This window comes from Phascolarctos cinereus, unplaced genomic scaffold, assembly GCF_003287225.1.
Source record: "Phascolarctos cinereus isolate Bilbo 61053 unplaced genomic scaffold, phaCin_HiC Scaffold_9;HRSCAF=440, whole genome shotgun sequence".
Lineage (NCBI taxonomy): Eukaryota > Metazoa > Chordata > Mammalia > Diprotodontia > Phascolarctidae > Phascolarctos > Phascolarctos cinereus.
In genome coordinates, this window is record NW_027556402.1 from 204,174,921 (window position 1) to 204,199,392 (window position 24,472).

General features: G+C 39.3%; 1 protein-coding gene across 1 annotated transcript in view; it reads left to right on the forward strand.

Moving 5' to 3' along the window:
* The window catches only part of GAK (cyclin G associated kinase), a 125,955-nt gene that overhangs the window by 60,584 nt on the left and 40,899 nt on the right, over positions 1-24,472 (forward strand). Inside the window, 7 exon segments of the mRNA XM_021005273.2 lie at positions 7,758-7,807; positions 9,758-9,906; positions 12,784-12,906; positions 14,914-15,047; positions 21,393-21,486; positions 21,488-21,588; positions 22,169-22,286. Of these exon segments, the coding sequence (XP_020860932.1) occupies positions 7,758-7,807; positions 9,758-9,906; positions 12,784-12,906; positions 14,914-15,047; positions 21,393-21,486; positions 21,488-21,588; positions 22,169-22,286 (769 nt within the window).

Here is a 24,472-nt window from a genome sequence, read left to right on the forward strand (position 1 = left end):
AAATTAAGATAACTAAGCTAAATAAAATATAAGTTGATAATTAATGAAAGTAACACTGAAATACTGACTTTATGGCCTCATACCTGTTTGTAGCATTTTTTGAATTTTAGTCTGATGTTCTAGGGTAAGGATTGTCTTTTGTGTCATGGACCCCTTTAGCAGCCTGGTGAAATCTATGGTTGGACCCTTTCTTAGGATTACTTAGAATCAAACTTAAAGAAATAATATTAATTGAAGGAAATACTAAAATTCGAGTTAGTGGTTAGTGAAAATAAAGATGTAATTTTTTCCCCCAACCAAGTTCTATTACTTTAGCACAACCCCTGGTTTCCATAAATAACTTTAGAGTATATACTAGGACCTTGTCATTTCTTCATCCCAATCTCTGACACAGGATCAGCATTGTAAGCTAGTCCTTTTAATCTGTGGCAGTTATAGGGCAAATGTTTGCATATGTGTTGGGGGAAGGAGGACTTGTGATAGCAGAGTGGAGGAGAGTATACTGGGAAATGAAATATGTGGAAGATCAAAAATCTGGAGATTTTATAAATTCTTCACTTTACCTAAGAATTTTATACCTTATCCTGCCTTTTTTCTTGTTCCCTCACTTTTATTATCTTTTGTTTTTCCTTTCTCCTCTTGAATTTATGCACGAGGGAGTAGTCAAATGCTCAGTGACTAGAGCAACTATGCATTGAGGTTCCTCAAAGGCAGCCTAATATAGTGGAGGAAGGTGAGGCCTAGGATTACGCAAACCTGCTTCTGTTTTCTGCCTCCAAAACTCGGGGGCTCTATGATCTTGAACAAATGACGTCAGCTCTTTCAGCCTCAATTTCTTCATTTATCAAATGAGGTTAATAATTCTCACATTGTGACCTTACCAGAATTGTTGTTAAAAAAGCATCTTGTAAATCTTACAGTGCCTCAGAAATGGGAATTGTTATTGACTCTCCCAGCACCTAGACAGTAATACTAAGTCAGGTTTAATGATATCTTTTTACTTTTGAGCAAGAGCTTTTCCTGCAATGGTCCTGTGGTACAGATCATATCAGCATGATTATTCACATATTACAGATGTTGAAAGTTAGGCTTACAGTGGACCAGGGACTGGCTGGGTGTCCCCAGCTTCTAAGTGTTAGAGCAGGGATTCAAACCTAAATCTCTTCACTTCAAGCTTAGCGCTCTTTCTGCTCCATCATTCTAGGAACAGAATCAAGGAAGGATACTGCCCAACCTGATCTGTGAGTCTGCACACTTTAGTGGACCAAGAACGTGGGGGAGCCTTTAACAGGACTCTTCCCAATGTAGCTCCAGCTTGGTTGACCTTCTTTCTAGTCTCTGGGTTGGTTGTGTGCTCGAGTTTCTCTGTGTGTGTGTGTGTGTGTGTGTGTGTGTGTGTGTGTGTGTGTGTGTGGCAGTTGGGGTTAAGTGACTTGCTTAGTGTCAAGTGTCTGAGGTCAGATTTGAGGTTGTTAGAAGTTTTGTTATGCTGTTGTTCGTGAAGAAGAGCTTTGTTTGCAGTTTATAGAAAAAAGCTTCAGAAGTATCACCCCTTAGGGTTCAGACTGTGTTGCCTTCTTCTAGTGAAATGTGACTGTTTTGTGTGACTAGAATGGGAGAAAAGGAGAGCTACCTTGGCACATGAAAACAATTGTTATTGACATGAAAATATTTGAGCAAAATTTATTTTATTGCCGGGAAATTTACTAGTCACTACAAAAAAAAGTAGGAAAGCGTAATTGGCCATAAGCACTTTTTGCTTTCCATTTAATTTTTATATATTAGTACTGCTTAGTATTAGTTTTTTCCAAATACTACCTTAAAATAATTACTGAGAACATAAATCTGTGAGTCATTTTGGTATTATTCATTACAATTGTGTGATGTCTTTTATTTATGAAAATGTGCCTACATTGGGGGCACATACAATTATATGCAGTTATAATTTCAGAGATTATTTTTCAAAAGTGGCAGAACATAATGATTGAAAGAAAGGAATAGAACCTAGTGGTTTTTATGTCACATTTCAGAAATACAACTCAGGAATAGATTTTATATTTTTGGTTTGATCAGAATTCTGGATGAAAACTTTTTTTTGCAGCTCTGTCTTGCTTCTTTGTTCTTATTTGTTCACTTGAAAATATTCCTGCTAGGTTGTAGACAGATACAGGTGCCCTGCCCTTTGACTTCAGAAAGAGTGAAGACTCAGGAACCAGAGATTCATGGGTTGCGAGAAGCCAGTTCCTTCTCACTGACAGCTGTCCAAGGGTTATCAGTGTGAATATATTTGCCTAGCCAGGTTTTACCTCCAGAATGTGATGTACTAGAACAATGTTCTTGCTTTGCTAACAGCTCTCCAATGAGCAGTCATATTTGTGCCCTCCTCACTTTTCTCACATATACAAATGTGTAGGCACACTGTTACAAAATAATACAATGATAAATCAGTCTTTATTTATGAAATTTATTTTACTTATTTATGAAAAGACCTTGTGCTAGGCAAATTAATATTGGGAACAGGATTATAGAGAGAAACGCAGAATCTTGAGAGAACAAACTGGATCTAAACACATGGTAATACAGATAATCAATGTGATCATTACAAATTATCCTTATACATTCGATAAAGTGGGTATTAGAAAGAAATAAAATTGTATTTCTTTTAACATATTCCATAACATTATTTATTTGAATTAGCCTTTCTCCAAGTTAGCTTAAATTAGTCATTTTTTACTATGCTTTGTAAAATTATTGGTTAATATTTCTGGAGTCAAGTGTGTAGTTTAGTTCCCATGACTTATCTTCTCTGCAAATAATTGATTATCTGAAAAGGAATGGAGTTTTGGCCCTTATATTTCTAAAGGATTTAAAAAGAAGCTATTTCGAAGCATTAATTGTTCCATTAGTCTATAAAGTTGGAATAGGGGTGGTGGTGTTGACTTCATGACTACTATGAGGCAGTGTGGTACCTGGAGTTCCCCTTATTGGTACTCATGTCTTGGAGGTGACACTGCCATCTGTGGCCCAGAGAATTGAAGGATAATGGAAGTGACTCATTTTCACTTGTTGTTCCTAAAGACTGTACCCTGTTGGAGGTCAGTGATTTCTGGTCTGACCCTTCACCTGAAGGCATCATTTATAGACACACGGCAGCTTCCTTTGACCAACTTCCTGTAGTTATTCCTTTCCAGAATGGGTTCTGGTAGCTTTGAGGAGTAATTGAAATGACAGCAGTTATTTGTTACTCCTTTGCAGTTTGTATCAGAGTTTATATGAAGGATGTGTGCTAGGGTGGGGAAGAAATTGGATTGGTTATATGGTCTTGGGGTGTGGTATGTATCATCCTGTACAGTGGTTGGGAAAAAAAAATCAGGCTGTAGTTTTGTAGTTGTTTTATCCCATGTTGTCGCTATCATCCTTCAAAATTTTTTTGCCTCATTATCATTACTTTTTCTTTTGTGCATTTTTTATCGTTTTGTGCCTCTCCTGTTTACAGCCCCAGGTAAAATATGCATGCTGTTGTTACTGATGTGTGTGCTTTATGCAAATCAGTGTTCTTTGTAAATTTTTTCTTTTTATCTTCCTAAGCTTAGCCTTGGGTGATAGATACATAATTCTTTTAAAAATTTTAAATGACTTATTATTTAATTGCAGAAAGCTGCCAGCATGCTGTCTTTTTGTAATCAGTCTCTTTGGAAGTGTCATTAATGCTTGCCCAGCATGTTTCTGGGTATTGGATGACAGTTTTCTCTAAAAGACTTTGCTAATTTTTTTTTACCTACCTCTTATTTAACATCCTTGCATCCAATCAGCTTCGTGAAAGAAACCAAGAATTTGCAGGATTGCCCTCATGTGAAGGAAAATGACAAAATAATTTGCCTTATTAGCTTAAAACTTATTGGCTAAAATCTCTATTTTGATTGAAGAAAAGTTAGTTGTGGAAAGGGGTTAATTACGTATAGGTATAGCTTTCCATTTTAAATTGCATCCATGTCAACTTCCATCCTGTGTAGATGTAATTGACTGGAAGCTCTTTTGCTGGCACCTGTGCCTAGAGCGGGTAGTACTGGTGATGGTTTGTGCCAAGCCATTCCCATTCTGTCCCTTTTGTGACCATCAACATGTATTTGTGGTATAGCCAGTTGTTGGTGGAGAACTTGATTTTTCTCTGAAGCTAATTGTCTTGTGAGGATTAAGCCACTGATGTCTTGGCTTCATTTAACAGTGGTCTAACCAATTGAACTAAATGTATTTAGCTCATGATTATCTTAGGTACAAACACACACACATACACACACACACACACACACACACACACACACTCTCTCACACACTCTCTCTCTCTCTCTCTCTCTTACACTTTTGTTATATCATTCTTTACCACAAATTCCTAGTGCCCTACCTGTGATAGTGAAAAACTTTACTAGGTATGATCCTATGTCATAAGATACATGAATGAATTTGTTCTTATTGTTGCCATTTGAGTCAAATCCTTATTAAGAGTGTGTGGAAGTACCTGGAAATACCATGGAATGGGGACAGAATTATCCTACTTGTGATAGGGTATTTTTTTCAGACACAGGGTCAGGATTCAACCTTGTTAAGAATACTTTTTGTTTTTACTGTGGGTTATGTACTTCCCTTCTTGTTTTACCTCATGATCAGTTTGTTCCCTCTTCTTCCTCCCACCATCCTTCTGTCTGTTTCTTCTGTTTCTCCCCAGGTCTGTGTTTACTTCTCTTGTATACACAATAGTTTCTGACCTTAGGTGTACAGTCAGTAATTCATGTGGGTGAATGCCAGACTATTAGAGCATGAGACAAAGCCAGCCAGAATGGCTGTATCTTGTTTCTTCTTCCCTAGGCAGGGGGAATCCCAGCATGGTGGGTTTTGTGTATTGGGAATAGACAGGAAATGATAACAGTAGCTTTCATTTACATAGCTCTTAGGGACTGCAAAGTGCTTTACATATGTTATCTCATTTGATCTTCACAGCAACCTTATGAGAAAGGTGCTGTTTTAATGCCCATTTTAGAGATGAGGAAACCGAGACTGAGAGAGGCTAAGTGACCTGCCCAGGGTCACATATTAAATGTCTTAGCAAGATTTGAACTCAAATCTTCTGACTTCAAGTCCAGCATTCTTTCTGTTGCACCTGTCTGAGAAGGCTTGTAAATGTTAGAATGTGTTCTTCATATGTTTTTCTGCATATATACTTAGCCTATAACTAAGTCAGCTTTATTCAGTTATTCGTGTATCTGCTTTGCTGGGTGTTTATCTCAAATAGTTAACCTCATTTGGAGGATCATAAACCTTGCTCTCACCCATCTGCCTCAGCTCTTCAGCATTCTAGAGTTTGGGAGACAATTGGTCAGTTTTTTAGCTTCTCATTAACTTACTTGAGAGGCAGCTGTAACCATAGAGATGAGGTTGATTTAGATTCAGACAAACCTTACCGTCTTCAAAGGAAGGAATTAGGTGGCATGTTTGGAATGTCCCATGACTCAAAGTTCCCTGTGGTTGTGGGCTTACTCTGTGTGTGTGTGTGTGTGTGTGTGTGTGTGTGTGTGTGTGTGTGTGTGTGTGTGTGTGTGTGTGTGTTGGTCTTTGCTAGATATCACAGTTTTGAGACTGCCACTGGCCAACTGCAGAAGCCCATTCAAACTTCTGTACTCTGGGATCAGAAGTGTGTATTGGACACTCAAAACCTAACCACATATCCTTTTTTGGCAATGTTCTTAGACAAGCTGATCAGGGGAAGCAATGCTATAGAAATATTTTACCCAGATTTTATCAAAGCATTTGACAAAGTCTCCAGTGCTATTCTTGTGGACAAAGTGGAGAGATATGAGGTAGATGGTGGTACAGTTGGTGAATTCAGAACTGATTTAGTGGCTGGACCCACAAAATAGTTGTTAGAAGTTCTGTGTCAGCCTTCAAGAAGATCTTAAGTGAAATGTTCCAGGTATTTCTTCTTGGCCTGTTCTGTTAAGTGTTTTTGTCAGTGACTTGTGTAAAGCTGTCCATAGTCTTGCTTATCACATTTGTAGATGAGACAGTGCCGGATGGGATAATTAACACACAGTATAACAGAGTCAGGATCCAAAAAAATCATGATTGTTTGGAACATGTTGCCAAATTGAATAAGATGAAATTTAATAGTGATAAATGGAGGACTTAACCCTGGGTTCCAAAAATCCACTTCACAAATACGAGGTGAGGGGATAAATGACTTGTTAGCAGCTTGTTTGAAAAAGATCTGGGGGTTTTAGTGTACTTCAGCTGCATGGAGTCACCAGTGTGATGTGTCAGCTAATTCTGTTGTGGGCTTCATTGAAAGAGAAATAAATGTCCAAGACTAGAGAGAAGTTAGTGCTTTTATATTCTGATCTGGTTGACACATTTGGGCTGTTGTGTTCAGTTCTTCATTTGAGGATGGACGTTAATAATCTGGCAGGCTTCTAGAGGGGGGTGCCAGGATGCAGAAGGCCCCAAGATCATGCCATATATGGATTCAGCTAAAGGAAGTGAGGCTGTTTAGCCTGGTGAAGAGAAAACCTGGAGGAAGGGGCCTGATAGGTACATGTATGTATTTAAAGGCTATCACATGGAAGGGGGGTTATATTTGTTTTGCCTGACCCCTGAGGACAGAAGTTAGGAATAATATGTAGAATTTCCAAAATGCCAAATTTAGGCTTGATGTCAGAAAGCTTCCGAATAATTCAAGCTATCCCAGAGTGAGATGGACTGCCTTGGGAGTAAAGGATTTTCCCTCTTTGAAGGGCTTCAGGCAAAACTTGTCAAGTATCTTGTAGCAGGGGTTCTTGTTTAGGTATGTCATGGAAAACATGGTCTCTGAGGTTCCTCTGAAGGCTGAGATTTGGTGATATGCCAATTAAAAAAATGAAATAAGGATTGTTCGTAATTTTAGGCTAATTTCAGCTCATTTGGTGACACAACCTCCCCACCCCCCCTTCTTTTAATTGAGATTCTTTCCTTTCAAGTTTTAGGTTGGAATTAGTGCTTTGGTTTGCACAGACAGTAGCTAGCTATTGGCTTCTGACTGAATAGGATATATCCAGGTCCTGATTGGTCCTGTCTAAATCAGGCCCAGCAAAGTTGGAAAAGTGGTAGTGATGTGAGTGCTCATAGCCCAAGACTTAAGTGAATTAGTCCAACTCTCACTCTAGCCCTGTCCTTGCTTTGAACTATCTCCAAGCCATCTGCTGTTGTCTCCCCTTTATTTTTCGATGTTCTGCCCTCTTTTTCTCCAGTACTATTCAATTCTTTTGCTATCAGCCGCCTTCTCCTTTCCAGCATTTGGGTAGACCTTTATCTATCAATCTGTCATTGTAGTCTTGCCTCCTGGTCTTCTTCTTGGTTACCCATTCTCTGGCAAACAACCTCCATTGTACCACTCTAGCATATCCAAACCCTTTTCTTTCTTTCATGTGGCTAAACCTTCTCTATTTACCTGGGAGAAAATTATACATTTTCCTGGCTCTTTCTTATGTTAACATGGGTTTTCTCTCCTATCACTCATGGTTCCACAGTATTTCTTTATGTCTGTTGGTGAGATTAATATAGTTACTCCTATGCTGGCTCTTGATGTTTAAAAAAGTTAGGATACCAATTTATACAAATCATGATTGACTCTTAGGACCCTCAACATGAGAAAACTCCAGTTTAAGCAATATCTTAATGTAAGTATAAAATTTCGTGAAGTAACTAGTTAATCTTTTCTGTTTCAATTTCAGTTATGCTAAAGGAGATTTGGATATTTCATACATCACATCCAGAATTGCTGGTATGTTTGCCAAAGATTCATACTTTTATCTAATAGCACTGTCACCACTCTCATCCTTTACCCTTTCCAACTATTGGTTAACAAATATTTTTTGAAACATCCACAAAAGCCCTTTATGTCTTCTAATGCCCTGCACACAGTACGTACTCAGTTAATGTTTATAGAATTCAAATAAGTCTTATTTATTGGACTTGATAGGGAAAGAAGTTTGGAGTCCCTGGCTTACAAGGCTAGACTTTTGGAGTCATCTGCTCTTGTCCTATACCTTAACACAGCTAGCTGACAAGAAACAGGACATCTGGTCAACTGAGAAATGCTCCTTGTTCTTTTTGGGGATTTGTGGCAGTGGCATGGGATGTGGTGAATCTTTAGAAGTTGGCCTCTTGCTTCTATCAGTCTTTGGTGTCAGCTGAGTTTATGTGATATCGAGGCTAGGTGGAGTCATACTAGAACTCTGTCACCAGTAGGGATCTTTCCACAACTTTGAGGCTGTGAGGTAAGGAATAAATAATTGATATTGATTGCTTATTATACTAATTGGGCTCAGGGAAACCATTATTGATAAGTTTAAAATTTGTGTAACCCAGTAAAAGTTTTAGAAAAGTTTCTGCTAAGGCTCTCAAATTCTCCTGTTTTTTCTGCGACTCTCCCACTATCACTAATACCTTTCCTGTTCCTGGGAACTTCTTATACATCCTTTGTAGCACCTTGTAGTGGTGATGCTTTTCTCAGTGGGTGAGCATAAGAAACAGTTTCACTTCATCTCAATCCACCATTCTTATAAAGTCTCTCAGAATGAGAGTATTTGAAGTTAAAAAGCTTTTCTCTCCATCTCACTCACTTCCTCTACCTTTTCTGTTGTAATCGACTTTAAGAGCAGGAAGGATTCTTAGAGATTATCCATCCAAATCCCTTTTCTTACAGAGAAGGAACCCAAGACCTAGATGAGATGAGTAGTGACTTGCTCAAAACCACCCAGCTAATAGAGGGAGATGTTAAGGGAAGGGAACATTCAGAAAGCGCTGAGGGGAGTGGTAGAACTGGAACTTAGCTTTGCCTCTCCTGTTTTCTCTCTTCCAGGTCTAAGCCTGATGATATCTTTGGTGGGTTCCCTAATCCCTAACTGTGCTTCTGACAACACATGATAGCAGAGGAAGGCCAGGGCTAAATATAATAGGAACACAGACATTAAGTGCCGTCTGTAGTCCTGCACATGCATGCACATGTGGCCTAGAATGGAGGCAGAGAAGAGAGAGCGCAGACTGAAGGGGAGCATGCTGGAATATGCTGTCAGACATTTGACAGCATGAAGCCCAGTCCTACCAAGGTTGAGTCCCTTTCTTTCATGGGGGAATCCCTTGACATTAGTATAGATGCTCTTGAGACAGTGTATAATCTCCTAGAAAATATGAATTTTTAAAATCCATAGTCCAAAAACCTTATTTTTTTCCCAGTAGCTTCAACTTTCTTATTCATCTTTTCCCTGTCATGTATCATATTCGTAGGTGATGACCATGTGAACACATAGTAGAATGATCTGTTTAGTGTTTCTTCCTCTTTTCTGAGCGCCTCTAATGTCATTGCTAATAAGCTCAGACATCCCACATGCTGGAGAGTTGAAGGAAGACAGAGAGGCAGCAGGCCTGAATGTCTGTGAGCCGCACAGTTGAGGACTGACCCTGGCCTCCCTTATTGGCCACACAGAAATCTTCCTTTGAGCTCTTGTTTCTCAGGCTGAGGAAGAGCAGGTGATGGATGGGCTGCCTTCTTCTGTTTGCATCCTTCTCTTTGTCATGCATACCACTTGCTTTGCTACAAGACACGCTTGTTCTGTGAGGTTTTGTCATTCTCTGGCTGACCCTGTGCTCTACCACCAGGCCTTGAAGACATGTTTCATCAGAGTGTCTGATCAGTGTGTGAATGCTTGATATAGTAATCGTCTCGTTTCAGTGATGTCCTTTCCAGCAGAAGGTGTAGAATCAGCTCTGAAAAATAACATAGAAGATGTGCGGTTGTTTTTAGACTGTAAGCATCCTGGACATTATGCTGTTTACAATCTCTCTCCAAGAACATACAGGCCTTCCAGATTTCATAATCGGGTAAGTGTCAGATTTTTTTTTTTATTGTCATTTCAGCCCTGCTGCAGGTTAGAGTGTACAGTGTGGTCATTGGTAAATAAATATTGTTTTGTCTTGGAAGCAGCTCATTTGATTTTCTGTGTGCTTTTCTCATTACAACCAATAAAAGTTAGCTTTCATCTTAAATTGAACTTTGAAATTCAGTAGAAGACTGACATGGCAACAAGAAAAATAGTGTGCTAGAGAGGGGCGGTATTCAGAGTGAGTGGCCTGGGAAGGCAGGAATAAAGAAAGTGTGTCCCCAGGATGTGCTTTGCGTACTCACTCTTAGAAGTGGAGAGAGTTGTTGGGACTCTTTAGCATGTACGGAGGAGGCTTCACCCTGGCACAGGATGTCTATAAGGGAATCCTCTTCCTCTTGTTCCTTTTAATTTCTTCTGTTGTCTTCCTACGTGTCTCCCCACCCTGCTCCCTTTCCTTCTTTCAATTCAAGTCATTTTGCCAAGTATTTCTTGAGTAGACGTACCATTCTTACTTCCCTTTTTTTACTCTGTACCACTTCGTGTATCTTTTTACTTTGTATTCTTCATATTCATCATTCTTTTTTTTTTTTTAAAGATTTTCAGTATATAGATTTATTGCCCATAGCAATAAAAATCACAGACAAGAGAATACACTTTGGTTTACATACTTACAGTAAAAAGGGCTGATTTATATAGAATTTTTTCTTTTCTTTTTGTTTTTTTTTAGGCTATTGGGGTTAAGTGACTTGCTCAGGGTCACACAGCTAGTACATGTCAAGTGTTTGGTCTGAGGCCGGATTTGAACTCAGGTACTCCTGACTTCAGGGCTGGTGCTCTATCCTCTGCGCCACCTAGCTGCCCCCAATTTTTTTCTAACTTAACTCGTTTGGATTCTTCTACTCTAGATAGTTTATAAGTCACTGAATAGTCACCATTCTTTATGGGACACCAAATATGCTGTTACATTTCTATACCATGGTTTAGTTAGCTATTCCTCAATTGTTGGGCACATATTTTTTGCCCCCCTCTTTTCTCCTCAAACCTTTACCTCTTTTACTCTCTCTCTCTGCTGTGGAAACTGAGGCTATCCAATGTGAGCTGTTCCCTCTTCTTCCCCTCTCTTCATCTAAAAACCCTGGGACATCATGTCCCACTCTCTGCTCCTTTTCCCCAATCTCTGACAGTGAAATGGCCCTTCTTGCCAAGGCCAGCCCTTCTACTTGTCATCTTTATCCTTGGTGGTCTTGTTTAAGATCTCCACCTCCATGTGTCCCATTTGATGCTATCTTCCTGAACTTCAGTCTCACATCACCGAATGTCCTGGAGATACATCTCAGGCTCAACATGCACAAAACTGAACTCATTGTCTTTCCCCAAAACCCACTCCCTTTCTAAACGTTCCGTTTCTGTCTCAACAACCACCATCCTTTGGGTCTGCCAGGTGGGTAACCTTGGTCTTAGCAGGGCTCCTCACTCTCGCTCATCCCAGTAGCCAGTTAGTTGCCAAATTTGCCACTTGTGGTGAGACAAAGTGTCCCTTTTCTTCTCTCTGCTCATCGAGCTACTGCCTTGATTCAGGTTCTCATCATTTCTCGCCTAGATCATTGTAATTCCTAATTGGTTTCTGGCTCCTGGCTCTGTCTCCTCACCCCATTCTACCCTCCACATTGATACCAAAGTGATTTTCCTTAAAGTAGATCTGACCATGTCACCCTCCTGATCAGTCAAGTCTAGCAACTTCTTATGGCCTCTAGAATCTAGTTCTCTGTTCAGTTTTATAGCCTTTCACAATCTTGCTTTCAGTAGTGTCCAACTCTCTGTGACCCATTTGGGATTTTTTTTGGCAAAGATGCTGGAGTGGTTTGCCATTTTCTTTCTTAGCTCATTTTACAGATAAGGAAAGTGAGGCAAATGGAGTTAAGTAACTTGCCCAGGGTCACACAGCTAGGAAGTGTCTGAGACCAAATTAGAATTCAGGAAGATGAGCCACATAGCTGCTTACAAGATAAACAAAGGTTAAGTAACTTGCCCAGGTTCACACAGCTAGGAAGTGTCTGAGACCAAATTAGAATTCCGGAAGATGAGCCACGTAGCTGCTTACAAGATAAACAAAGGTTAAGTGACTTGCCTAACATCATATAGCTACTAAGTGTCTGAGACCAGATTTGAACTCAAGTCTTCCTGACTCTAGGCCCAGTGCTCTATCCACTCAGCCACCTAGCTGCCTCCTCCTAGTACGTGATAGGTGGTTAATAATTAATTGATTTCTTTTATTTTATTTTTTTAATTATTTCTTATATTATTGCTCTGAATATTTTTGTACCAGCGGGCCTTTTCCTCTTCGTAGGGCAGGGGTTCTTAACTTGAGGTCTGTGAACTTGTTTTTTAAATACTTTGATACCTGTGTTTCAGTATTAATGATTTCCTTTGTAATGCTAAGCTTTTTATGCATTTAAAAACATAATTCTGAGAAAGCAACTATAGGCTTCATAGGCACCAAAGGGGTCCATGGCACACTAAAAACACGAAGACTTCCTGCCTTTTAGGGCATAAGGTTATAAACCTCAATTGGGATTGTTGGGTCAGAGGATGTGAATATTTCTCTTCTCAAAATTGTTTCCCTAAACAGTTGAACAAATTCGGACCTTTACTAACAATGAAATTAACTTGCCTGATTTTCCATTTCCCTGTCAGCATTAAATTTTGTCATCTTAATAAAAATTTTTTATGGTATACAGATTTTTTTCTGTGTACATTGCTTTTATATTTGCAAAAATTGATAATAGGGAAAATTAAAAATGACAGAAAATGGCTTTGATGATATGAAAAGCTTCTCATTACTGTTAACTGAGTCTTCTCCAACACTTCCCTTTAGGTTTCAGAATGTGGTTGGCCAGCAAGACGTGCCCCAAACCTTCAAAACCTTTATAACATCTGCAAGAATATGCATTTATGGCTAAAACAAGATCACAAAAATGTTTGCATTGTGCACTGCATTGTAAGTTGGAGTCTGACTGTACCTTTAAATTTTTCACTAAGTCCATTTCTGATTGCACAGAAATAGTCTGATCCAGAACATTGTCAATGGGAGGATGATCAAGTGACCTTTTCTTTGAGGGATTTTAGGAAAGGTAGTAGAGAACCATTTCCTTAGGATCAAGAAGACTCTGTTTCAACCTGGTTTTAGGCTTGAGTGTAGCGTAGAAGCTGGCTGCTATTGGTAGCCATTTATCATGAGGTGATTATTTAGTCACTGCTTCCTATCCTTGGTAAGACCTTGAAAATGATTGGGAGTAGTTGCTTCCAGAGTAGTTGCTCCAAAGTATTATTTGTGTAGTAGTATTTGTGTTGTATTTTTCCCTGAAGAAGGTCAGAAAACTTCTGACTTTAAAATGTAGCTCTACAACTTGGGAAATAGGATGGGCAGTAGGATAGGGAAACTGTGGCCTTAAACCCTGGTAGAAGTAGTCCTCAGCAAAAACCTGGGATAGACACAAGGCACACCATCTCTTTTTTAACCTTTGGTATAATTGTGATGGTTTTGTGTGCAGATGTATACATTTATACACCTAAAATATATGGCATACACTTACATAAAGAATATATACGTGTGTATTGGTGCCAGAATTTTTATGCCAACTTCATCTATATTTGTTTACATTTTTATTAGTTTATCTGATTTATTATTTTGCAATAGAAAGACCAAATAATTATCTCTAGAAGGCCCTTGTTCCATTGTGCATGTGTATCTAAGGAACCGAAGGGCAAGTCCTAAAGAATTGCTGTATCTCTTCTCCCATGAGCGTATTAGTACGAAGCAGACCAGTTAATTTTCACCTTGGAAGACAGAGGAAAGTGATCCTGAAGTATCATATGTGGCACAAGACAAAACAGAGGGAGAACACGAAAAGGTAGTAGGAAGTCCTAGGAGTGAGGAAGTCAGGTTTCACAAATGTGATGACTAAAGAAAAGAGGCTAAAGTAGGTTGTCATTCTCCACTCACCCACTCCTTTCTCCTCCATTCCCAGCCTCCTGCAAAACAGAGAGGGAGGGAGGGAGGGAGAGAGAGAGAGAGAGATACAGAGAGGGGGAGGGAGGGAGGGAGAGAGAGAGAGAGAGAGAGAGAGAGAGAGAGAGAGAGAGAGAGAGAGAGAGAGAGAGAGCGAGCGAGCACACAAGCTAGCACAAGTCTTAGTTTTAAATAGTGAAGGAGGACCATGAGAGCTCTCCTTGTTACCTGGATTTATACATTCAGTAAGAAGTCTGTGTAGGGGTACAGGCTCATTATTTATGTACTTAGCGAGTTAAATGTGGATGAACTGCAGGTTCTAGCCCCCTGCTACCCTGCTTTAAAGATTGTCCTGGTTTACCCTTATGACAGTAGAACCCTGCTATCAAGATTCTGACAGATTCTTGATACTTAAGGAGTCTAGATGCAACACGTTTTCTGTAAATGGTGTATTTACAATTGATGGCTTTGTGGTCAACAAAGGAGTGTCTTGTTGGTCTTCATGGTGTGTAAGAAAACTGTTCTTTTAAAGCACCTGATTGTGTAGTATATTGAAGCCAGAATCAACAGATTTTAGGCTACTTTTTAATATTTGTGTTAAGACAAATACAAATTTTTTAAATGTTTAAATCTTACAAAAGAAGCCAAAGATAAAGTGATAATCTCATCAATTTTATATTTTTAGGAATAAACATTGAGGGAGCTGTCTTTCAGATATTTGTAGACCAGTAGTAGGCAAAGCCAGGAAATTGGTAGAACACTATAACGAGTGGGTAAATTTGAGTAGCGTTTGGAATTGGTTGAGGAAATGGCTGTTTTTCTTTATTGACATGGTGTGTAGATCAGTAAAGGGGCATAGAAAAATGGCTTTGGAGTTATTCTAGATCATTTTTATCTTCTGTTATATGAGGATGAATTATTTGTATCACATCTCCCATCATGACTGGATAATTGAGTTAACAATATAAATACAATATTTTTAATAATTTATTTTAGGATGGAAGAGCAGCATCAGCTGTTGTCGTTTGCTCCTTTTTATGTTTCTGTCGTCTTTTCACCACTGCTGAGGCTGCAGTTTATATGTTTAGTATGAAACGCTGTCCACCTGGCATCTGGCCGTCTCATAAAAGGTACGGTTCAACTTTTCTTCATTGTTGGGTTGCTTCAGTGCTTGGGGTAAAAAAAATGCTCATTAGATCCTAGGACTTAGTCATAACATGTTTTCAAGATGAATGTAAAATGTTTGTCTGATGCACCTAATTATAATCAGTCCAGTGGTGATTTGGCATTAATGTGCTTTTATTCTAAATGTGTATTTAAAATCTAGAAAATAATAATTTGAGAATTAAGTTCCAAAAGTCTATGACTAGTTTTGTTTCAGAGTATCATTCTTTCGTGCATGTGAAGTCATTAGACTAATCAGATAAAAAGAAGCTCAGCTGGCCACATACATACAGACTTATGATATAGACTATTATATGTTCAACTTCTAGTTTGTATAAGTAGTCCCATCAAGTAGGAGTTTGTAGTGGTGGTGACCAAGACATCAAAAGTTTTGTGAGAAGCTAGTTATTAATTCACTCACCACCCCTTATCATTCCTGGGGACTCTTATACTTGCAGTTACATAGCCATTTTCACCAGTCTTGATCGGATCTCTTTGATTGGAAGTGGTTATGAGTGCCTTTAATTCTCAGTCACTGGTGAAAATGTTAAATAGAAAAGTCTCCCATTTTTTGGGCTAGGCAGTGGGTTAAGTGACTTGCCCAGGGTCACATAGTTAGTTAAGTGTCAAGTGTCTGAGGTCGAATTTGAACTCAGGTCCTCCTGACTCCAGGTCTGGTGCTCTATCCACTGCACCACCTAGCTGCCTCAGAAAAGTCTCTTGCCCTTTGTGGGACATGATACTCGTTTATCCCTCCCTGTGTGAATGATGTTCTAGCCTGTTGGGTGCTCACCCACGAATTGATCATTCTATCCCATTCTGAAATTTGAGGTTCTGGGAAGTTTAGTTGGTCATAAATTTCATGCCTTGGTTGTGTGAGTCACTGTAACACTTCCATCTCTGTAGCCCCGATCACTTTTCTGAGCTCTAGGCCTACATCTCCGCCTGCCTAGAGAGCATCTCTCCTGTTATATTCTACTGGTACCTTAGGCTTAACATGTCTAAAGGAGAGCTCATCCTCTTTCCCCTAAACCTGCTCTTCTTCCTGACTTCAGTGTTTCTGTCTGTGGTAATATTTTTTACTGTCTTCCATATTTATAATACTGGATACTTTCTTTTAGTCATGCTTCTTCACTTATTGTCTCGTGTTACCATTATGAAAGTCCTTTGCTTCCATCTCTGCAACTTCTCTTCCGTATATCATGGGATCATAGACTTAAAGCCGAAATGAGGTCATCTAGTCCAGTGGTGTCAGACCAATAGAAACAGATTTCTGCAAGCACATATTGACCTTGAAAACCACAAATTGACATTATCTCTGTTTTATTGTATTTTAATTTATTCTGTTAAATATTTCCCAATTACTTTTTAATCTGATTTGGTTACACTTGTAGGCCCCAAAGGGCCTGCCCATGTGTTTGACACCCCTGATCTAGTCCAGTCTCTTCATTCTCCAGATGAGGAAACTGTAGCTCAGAATGTTGAAGTGATTTGCCAAAGTTCCCACTGACAGCAGATCCAGAGTTCAAACCCACATCCTCTGACTCCAAAGCCAAGTCTCTCCTATGCAGCCTGGTCCATCGCTGTATTCAGACAGCTCTTGCCAAAGACACCAATGACTTCCTCATAAAATCCAGGGCCCTTTCTTGTCTTCCTCCTCCAGGTTTCTTCTGCTATGCTGAACACTACTGACCATCTTCCTCCTTCATAGGTTGTCTCTTGGTGCTGGCCTTCATCACCACCTGCTGAAGTTATTGTAATAGTGCCTTAACGGCCCATCTGCTCCTATAGTCTTCTTCTTGTAGTGTGTTTGGTACTGATTAAGATTGATCTTTCTTATGCTTAGTTCTAGTCATGTTATTCTCATACTCTAAATTGTATTTATTGATTCCCTGAGTACAATTCATACTTCTTAACCTGGCATTTAGAGCCCTCCTTAATCTGGTGCCAACTTTGATATTTCATTCCTCTCTATGTTCTGGCCAGAATTAAGTACAAATTGTGCCTGTAAAAAAACCGACCAAACAACATTTTCTTGCCCTCCTGCATTTGTTTACCACCATCCCTCTTTATCCCACTTACCCTTTAAAGTAGATCTGAAATGCTGCCTTCTACATGAAACCTTTCTGGACCTCTGCTATTATTCCTGTTCTTTCTGTTTGGACTATACATGGCATGTTTTCTGCACCTTTCTAATCCTAACAAGGCTGTAAGCTCCATGAGGCAGGGATGATCTCTTATCTAGAATTTGCATTCCCCCTAGTGCCTAGCATATGGCTGTGAATATAGATACTTGATACATATGCTTATGTCTTGTCTAGTCTTTTTCGTTAGATTGAGCTAGACTTTAAATGTTGAGAATATGGATGAGAAAGTGTGCTTAGAAGTATTGAATCGGCTGCTGTGAATTATTTATAGCACCCTTCTAAGTTGGCTATATGAATAATTAGAAATGGATAATTATCAGAACCTTTTTCCCAGTGCAATTTGAATTCAGCTCAGCAAATAAATGCTAAGCACTTATGGTGTTCTGGGTATATGAAAATGAAACAGTGCACAGTTCGAGCCCTCCAGGAACTTAGAGCTTTGGGGGACTAGGGGTGTAGAATGGAGAGGTTAGAAGAAATACCCAGATCATTGAAATAGGGTTCTGGTATGATTTAGAGAGGTCCAAATAAATGTTTAGAGAGACTCAGGGAGAGAAAGACATCACTTATAAGTGGAGGCATTAGGGAAAACTTTATGCTGGTTGTGATATTTGAACTGAGCCTTGAAGGAATAAGACTGTTTAAGGGTGTATGTGTGGTGGGGCATGGGAATAGGGGCAGTTGGGTTAGTACCTTCCCTATAACAACCCTGTGAAATAGGTAAGACTAGTATATTTCTGTTTTACAGGAACTGAGGTCCAGATAAATTCTAAAAAAATGTTTGCTAGGGCTTGGAAAAACATGACTCCTTTCCTCCTCTCCCTCCCATTCCACCTGCAAAAATATATGTATGTATTTGGGCAGGAGGTATGGAAAGAGAGAGCAAGAAGGGGCAGGGATACTTTGTGAAGATGGAACTAAGGCATGAGCTGGAGGTAGAATCTTGTACTAACATTCTTGAATTTTAGTATAGCATTAAAGCCAAAAAGACTTTTGAAAATCCAGTTTTTTTTAAAAAAAGTACTATACTTATTAAGTGTAATTTTAAGGGATGATTATTAATTTGTATCCATCCTGCCGTTATGATTTATAGTGAGCCCTGGAATTTCTGACATGAATAGTCATGATAGCAGCTGGATCAGAGAGCATAATACACTACTGCTGTCCTCACTTCCACACCCTCTTCCTTACCACAATCACACCAATTTTTCATTTTGCCTGTCTTTGTTTAGGGGCATATTAGCTTAGTATTTAAAATGTGCTGTAATATATCCATGTCTGAGCCTTAATGACTGGCTAAGAATCATATAATTGAAATATGCCATGTAGTCCAATGAATGCCCAAATCCTGAATCCCGTCTACTAGATCCCAGACAAGTAGTTGCCTAATCTCTGGAGGAGAGTTTAATAAGAGATCAGCTGCTGTCAGGCTGATTACTAAAGTATGGTATGGACTTTGGAGGAGATTTCTGGGTATAAACGTTCCATAGCCTCCTGCTTCAGAAGCTCCTCAGTTTGTTCAGCTTTTGAAGTCAAGAAGTTTTTCCTTTAACCTATCTGGATTTCCCATTGCCGTTTCAGCAATGTTATATGGCTACATTCTTTTATTCATTTTTCTTAGAGCTGAAGAAAAAAATTAGCTTCTTACCAGCAGCTTTTTAAAAAATGTTGTTAGTATCAAGACATCTCTTGGTTGACTAAAAAGTCCCTTATCTTTAGAAACCCCATATTCCTGGAAACTTTATGATCTAGTGGAAAGAACCTGGGTTCAAACTCCTACCTTACTACTTGTGTGACCTTGAGAAAATCATTTACCTCAGTTTCCTTGTCTATAAAATCCAGAAGATGGACTAGATGGCCTCTTGGGCATCTTCTAACTTTAGATTTATTATTCTATTGCTTTGTAATTATTTTGTGACTTTCTACAATCTTTCTATGCCATTTTAGTTTTATTTATTTTATATTTAATCACTTTTGCAGTAAATGAACTTGTTCATCCAAGTGTTAACTAAAAAGATTGCCAGCTATAATTTCTCCTTCTCCTTGTGATTGTACAGACCTGTTTATTAAAATAATTGCAGTAAGTTCAACTTCTTTGAAAGATCCATGAGCTCTTCGATATGGACAGTCCCCTGTTGGTGCAGATCACAACTCATGCATACTGGAGATAGAAAGAAAGGCAAAAAACCAAACGAGTCTGTGCCTTTTGGGAGCTAATGGGGGAGACAACAAACTAACAAATATGTACAAATGAGTTATGCACAAGAAATAGGAAATAATTCAACAGAAGGAAGGTGCTGGAATTAAGAGGGATTGGGAAATGGTGGGATTGTAGCTGGGATTTGAAGGCATCCAAGGAAGCCAAGATATGAGGAAGGAGAATATTCTAGGCCTGGGGACAGCCACAGAAAATGCCTGCAGCTGAGAGATAAAGTCTTGTTCATGGAACAACCCAGAGGCTGGTATCTTTGGATCAAATAGTATTGAGGAAGGGAATTAAGGTGTAAGAAGACTGGAAAAGTTGGGGAAGAGTGTATGGCTACGTTAAGAAGGGCTTTGGACACCAAGCAGGATTTTATATTTGATCCTGGAGGTGAGTAAGAACCTCTGGAATTTATTGAGTAGGGGATGACATTGTCAGACCTGTGCTTTAGGAAAATCACTTTGGTGGCTGAATGGAGGCCACATTGGAGTGGGCAGAGCCATGAAGCAGGCAAATCCACTGCACTATTATAGTAGTCTGGTTGTAAGGTGAGAAGAACCTGGACCAAGGTGGTGATAGTGTCAGAGGAGAGAAAGGAAGGTATTTGAGAGATATTGTAAAGGTGAAATTGATAGGCCTTGGCAACAGATTGAATATCAGGGAAGAAGGAGAGAGCTGGCCTCAGAGCTCCAAAGACCTGGGGTTAAGCTCTACCTCTGGCACATACTGGGTAGGTGACCCTGGGCAAGTGACTTAAAGTCTCAGTGCTCAGGAAACTTTTTAAGACTACGAGTTGGAGAGAAGTTACTGATCTATGTTAGTAGAGGAAGTTTTTCACCAGGAGCTCCTCACTCCAGCTGAATCAGGGATGCCGTCACTATCCCTGTATATCTTGGAACCAGTGGAACCATTGCCCCAGTTTTCAGTTCTAGCTTTCTCTCTTCCTAATCAGCTCTGGGCCTCCCTGTTGTCCATCTATACTGTATGTCCAGAATATGAACGCACACACTTCATATTCTTCAAAAAATAGGGAGTATAAAACTATATACCTACATACAGCTTTTTTTTTAGGATTCGAACCTATATCTTTCTGGCTCCAAGTTAGTGGATACAGAATATCATTGGAGATAGAATGAGAAGCCCTATCAAAGCAGGAATACTAATGTCTTAACTTCCCCTTAACCTTGGATAGTATTTCAGGTGATTTAATTAGCCTGATAAACCTTATTCTTCACAAAATATTTCTAATTTGTGTATAGCCAAGGGAGCTCTCTCTTCTGAACTGCTGTGGCACTCATTATATTTTTTTCTTTTGTATTATTACGTGCTGGCCTTTTGTTATTAGATAATTCTTCATATGTATTTGTGTTATTTTCCCAACGAGACTGTGAGCTCCTACAAGGTAGGAACCATATTAACTACATCCTCCATAGCATCAAGGCTGTAATAACTCCTTAGTGAATGTTGGTTGATTGATGACCATAGCTTGTCAGTAAGTTTCACTTCTCTTAGCTGTTAGAGGTTAAGGATTGGAGAACACCTCTAGATTGCAAAGAGCCAGTGTGAAAGCATCCTCTCTTAATCTTTATCTCTCTTTCTCTTCCCCTAGTCTGTCTGTCTGTCCACCTGTCTGTGTGCCTGTGTCTCCTCCAGCTCACCTCCCATTTCATAGGACAGTGATTGCCCATGTAGGACTAACATTGTCTCTCTGGTAGTGGAGTTGATTTTGTTAACTTACGGGCCCTGTCTCTGAATCAAGAATGATGATACATTTGGGTTTTTTTCTCCCATGTTTGAAATGATAACTTTGGAACTTTATTCTTGAAGTAACTGCTTTAATGAATATGCATATAGTTTGAGCTGAATGGACTGTGTTGTAGTGAGCAGTCACCTTGCTGTGTAAACCTTGTATCCCTGGTCCACCAAGTTGGCTCTCTGTTTGTTGTTCTTTGGTTTTACAGGTATATAGAGTACATGTGTGACATGATGGCAGAAGAGCCCATTATCCCTCATAGTAAACCAATTCTTATTAGAGCAGTCTCCATGACTCCAGTGCCCCCTGTTTAGCAAGCAGAGAAATGGCTGCAGACCCTTTTGTGAAGTCTACGTGGGGGATGAACGAGTGACCACTACATCTCAGGAGTATGACAAAATGAAGTAAGTTCAGGATAGTATGGCTCTCATACTGCCTTTGTTAACGTTTGTGTTTTGGTAATTCTGGGTGGAGGACCTGTCAGTTTGTTATTAGAATTGCCTCTGTGTCTGATACACTCATTGAGCATTTGTAAGATGTAAAAGTGTAGTGTATCTGAATAAAACCCCTTGGGGTTTGATTACAGAGGGTGTAGGTATGCAGGGTGAAATGAAATCAAAAATTAGTCAGGGGCTAGGAAATTCAGAGTTTGCAGATAATTGCTATTTTTATAGTCATTCATCCATATTGACTACTTAAACTTTGTGGAAAGCAACTTCTTTGTAGAAAAAAGAAAATATTTCTGGGGAATGTTCTTCCCCAAAGATCAAAATCTATCAGTTAAGAAAATTTGTGATTTTATGAATTTTTCATTTTAGAAAAATCTTATTATCTTTAGGAAATGCATTTCTCATGTCTTTGAGTATGATTTTTTTGGTTAGACTATAAATTTGGCTTCAAAATGGGGATCCTAAGTATGGCAAGTATTTATTTTTATGCACAATAAACTAATGTAAACAATTCATTTGTGTTTCTGTTATTTAGGGATTTTAAAATTGAGGATGGAAAAGCAGTAATTCCATTGGGTATAACAGTCCAAGGTGATGTACTCATAGTGATTTATCATGCGAGATCAACGCTAGGAGGAAGATTGCAAGCTAAGGTAATAACTTCAGAGACCTTCTCTTTTCTACTTGTCATGTGTTGATCACTCACTTTTTCTGTCACATTTATTAGCAGTGGCTAGCTCTTCTGAGAGTTTAATTGTATCACACGAGTTCTGAATACCTGTGCCATCAGACATTGCTATCAGTTGTCGTTCAGGCTTGTTCAACTCTTTTGGAGTTTTCTTGGCAAAGATATTGGAGTGGTTTGCTGCTTCTTTTCCAGCTCATTTTACAGGAGGAAACTGAAGCAAATAGGATTGAGATTTGCCCAGGACAACTACTAAGTGTCTGAGGCCAGAATTCAAACTCAGGAAGATGAGGCTTTCTGACTCCAGGCCCAGCACATTGTGCCAGACATTTTTTTGAAGAATAAAAAGAAACAGATAAGCATATGTATAGTTGGGGAGACCGAAGATACCTAAATGAAGTAGCTTGAGAACACTGAGAATTCAGTTCAATTCAGAAATTCTTTAGTGCCTACTGTATGCTGGGCATTGTGTAAGACACTGAGGAGACCAAGATGAAAATGAAACATTGTACCCTAGTGAAGCTTACCACATGTATGCACCTTAGTAAATACAAAGCAATTTAGAAAGAGAGTGCAGTAAGAATTGGGGGTGAAGGGGTGGGATTGGTTTGGGAAAAGCTTCACTTAAGCACAGGTACCAGAAGTAAGCCCTGAGGGAACCTAAGAATTCTAATAGGGTACAGTGGGGAGGGAGTGCAGCCAAGGCCTTTGGGAAGCAGGTAGGAGGCCACTTTGGCTTAAACATAGAGTGTATGAAGAGGCTAGAAATATGAAATTAATCTGTAAAGGTAGGTTTGCAACCTGGCTGTGAAGAACTGGGAAGGGCAGGGTGCAGAGTTTGTATTTTATCCTACATGCATTAGGGAGCCATTGAAAGTTTTGAATAGGGAAGTGACATGATTATTTCTATCTCTTAGAATATTAATTTGGCAGGTGTTTATAAAATAAATGATTTGGAGAGGGGAGTGATTTCAGGTAGGAAGACAAATTAAGTTTTTTTAATAGTCCAGGCAGGAGGTGATGTGGCCTAAATTAAGGTAATGGTCATATAGAAATAACAATAGTAATAATGTGTATATAGTGCTTTAAGGTTTGCAGAATGCTTTACAAATATTTTTTCGTTTTTTCCTCATAACTCTGAGAGGCAGATTCTTTTATTGCCCCAGTTTTTACAGATGAGGAAACTGAGGCAGCCAGCTTAAGTGACTTGCCCAGTGTCACCTAGCTAGTAAGTGTCTGAAGTTGAATTTGAACTCCGGTCTTCCTGACTCCAGGCCCAGCTCTCTATGCACTTGTTAGCATACCCTAGAGGATTTCTATAGCAGCCATTTGTACAAAATACCACATTATTTCATTTGTTTAACCTGTGTTTCTGAGCATATATAATGTGTAAGGCCCTGTCCTAAGCAGTAGGCCTATACCACGGAATAACTAAATACTGGGCCGTCCCAACGTAGGGGTGTAGGGTAGCTCATGAACACTCCCTGAGAGGCATAGTGAAATCATGCTGACTCCTTGAAGCTCTGCATATTCCTTCCCTCTCCAATACTATGCCCTCATGTCCTGTGTCTGGTCACATTTACTGAGCCTTACCCCTGCCCTGTGTCTTCCACTTTTCTTCATGTGTTGCTGTGGGAACCTGGGAAAGATTACTAAACTTTCCAGTTAGGGTACCCTGTAAATGTTAGCCAGTCTTAGCTGGGTCCTTCTGACAATAAGGCAGACATTCTTTATTTCTCTAGTTGAGTGCTTACCCACTCCCCATGGCAGCTGTGCTATGCATCTTGGCCGTTCCTTAAGTCACCCACGCAACTACTCTCTCCATCCACTCAGCCTGAGGATCTGGCCTCATACTTCACAAAAAAAAAAAATCAATGAGACTGTTTGCTCCCTTCTTCCTTCTTGTTCATATCACATCATTTATTATTTTTTATATTTTTATTATTTTTAATTAATTTTTAGTTTTCAGCATTCACTTTTTGTGAGATTTTGAGTTCTAAATTTTTTTCCCCTTCCCAAGATGGCATATAGTCTGTATATCACCTATTTAGATATCTTCTCCCACTATCTCCTCCTTCTCCTCTATGAACTTTAAAAAAAAAATTTATAACTGTTTTAATATAATTGGCTTGATTTGTAACCCTGTGAAGTTTA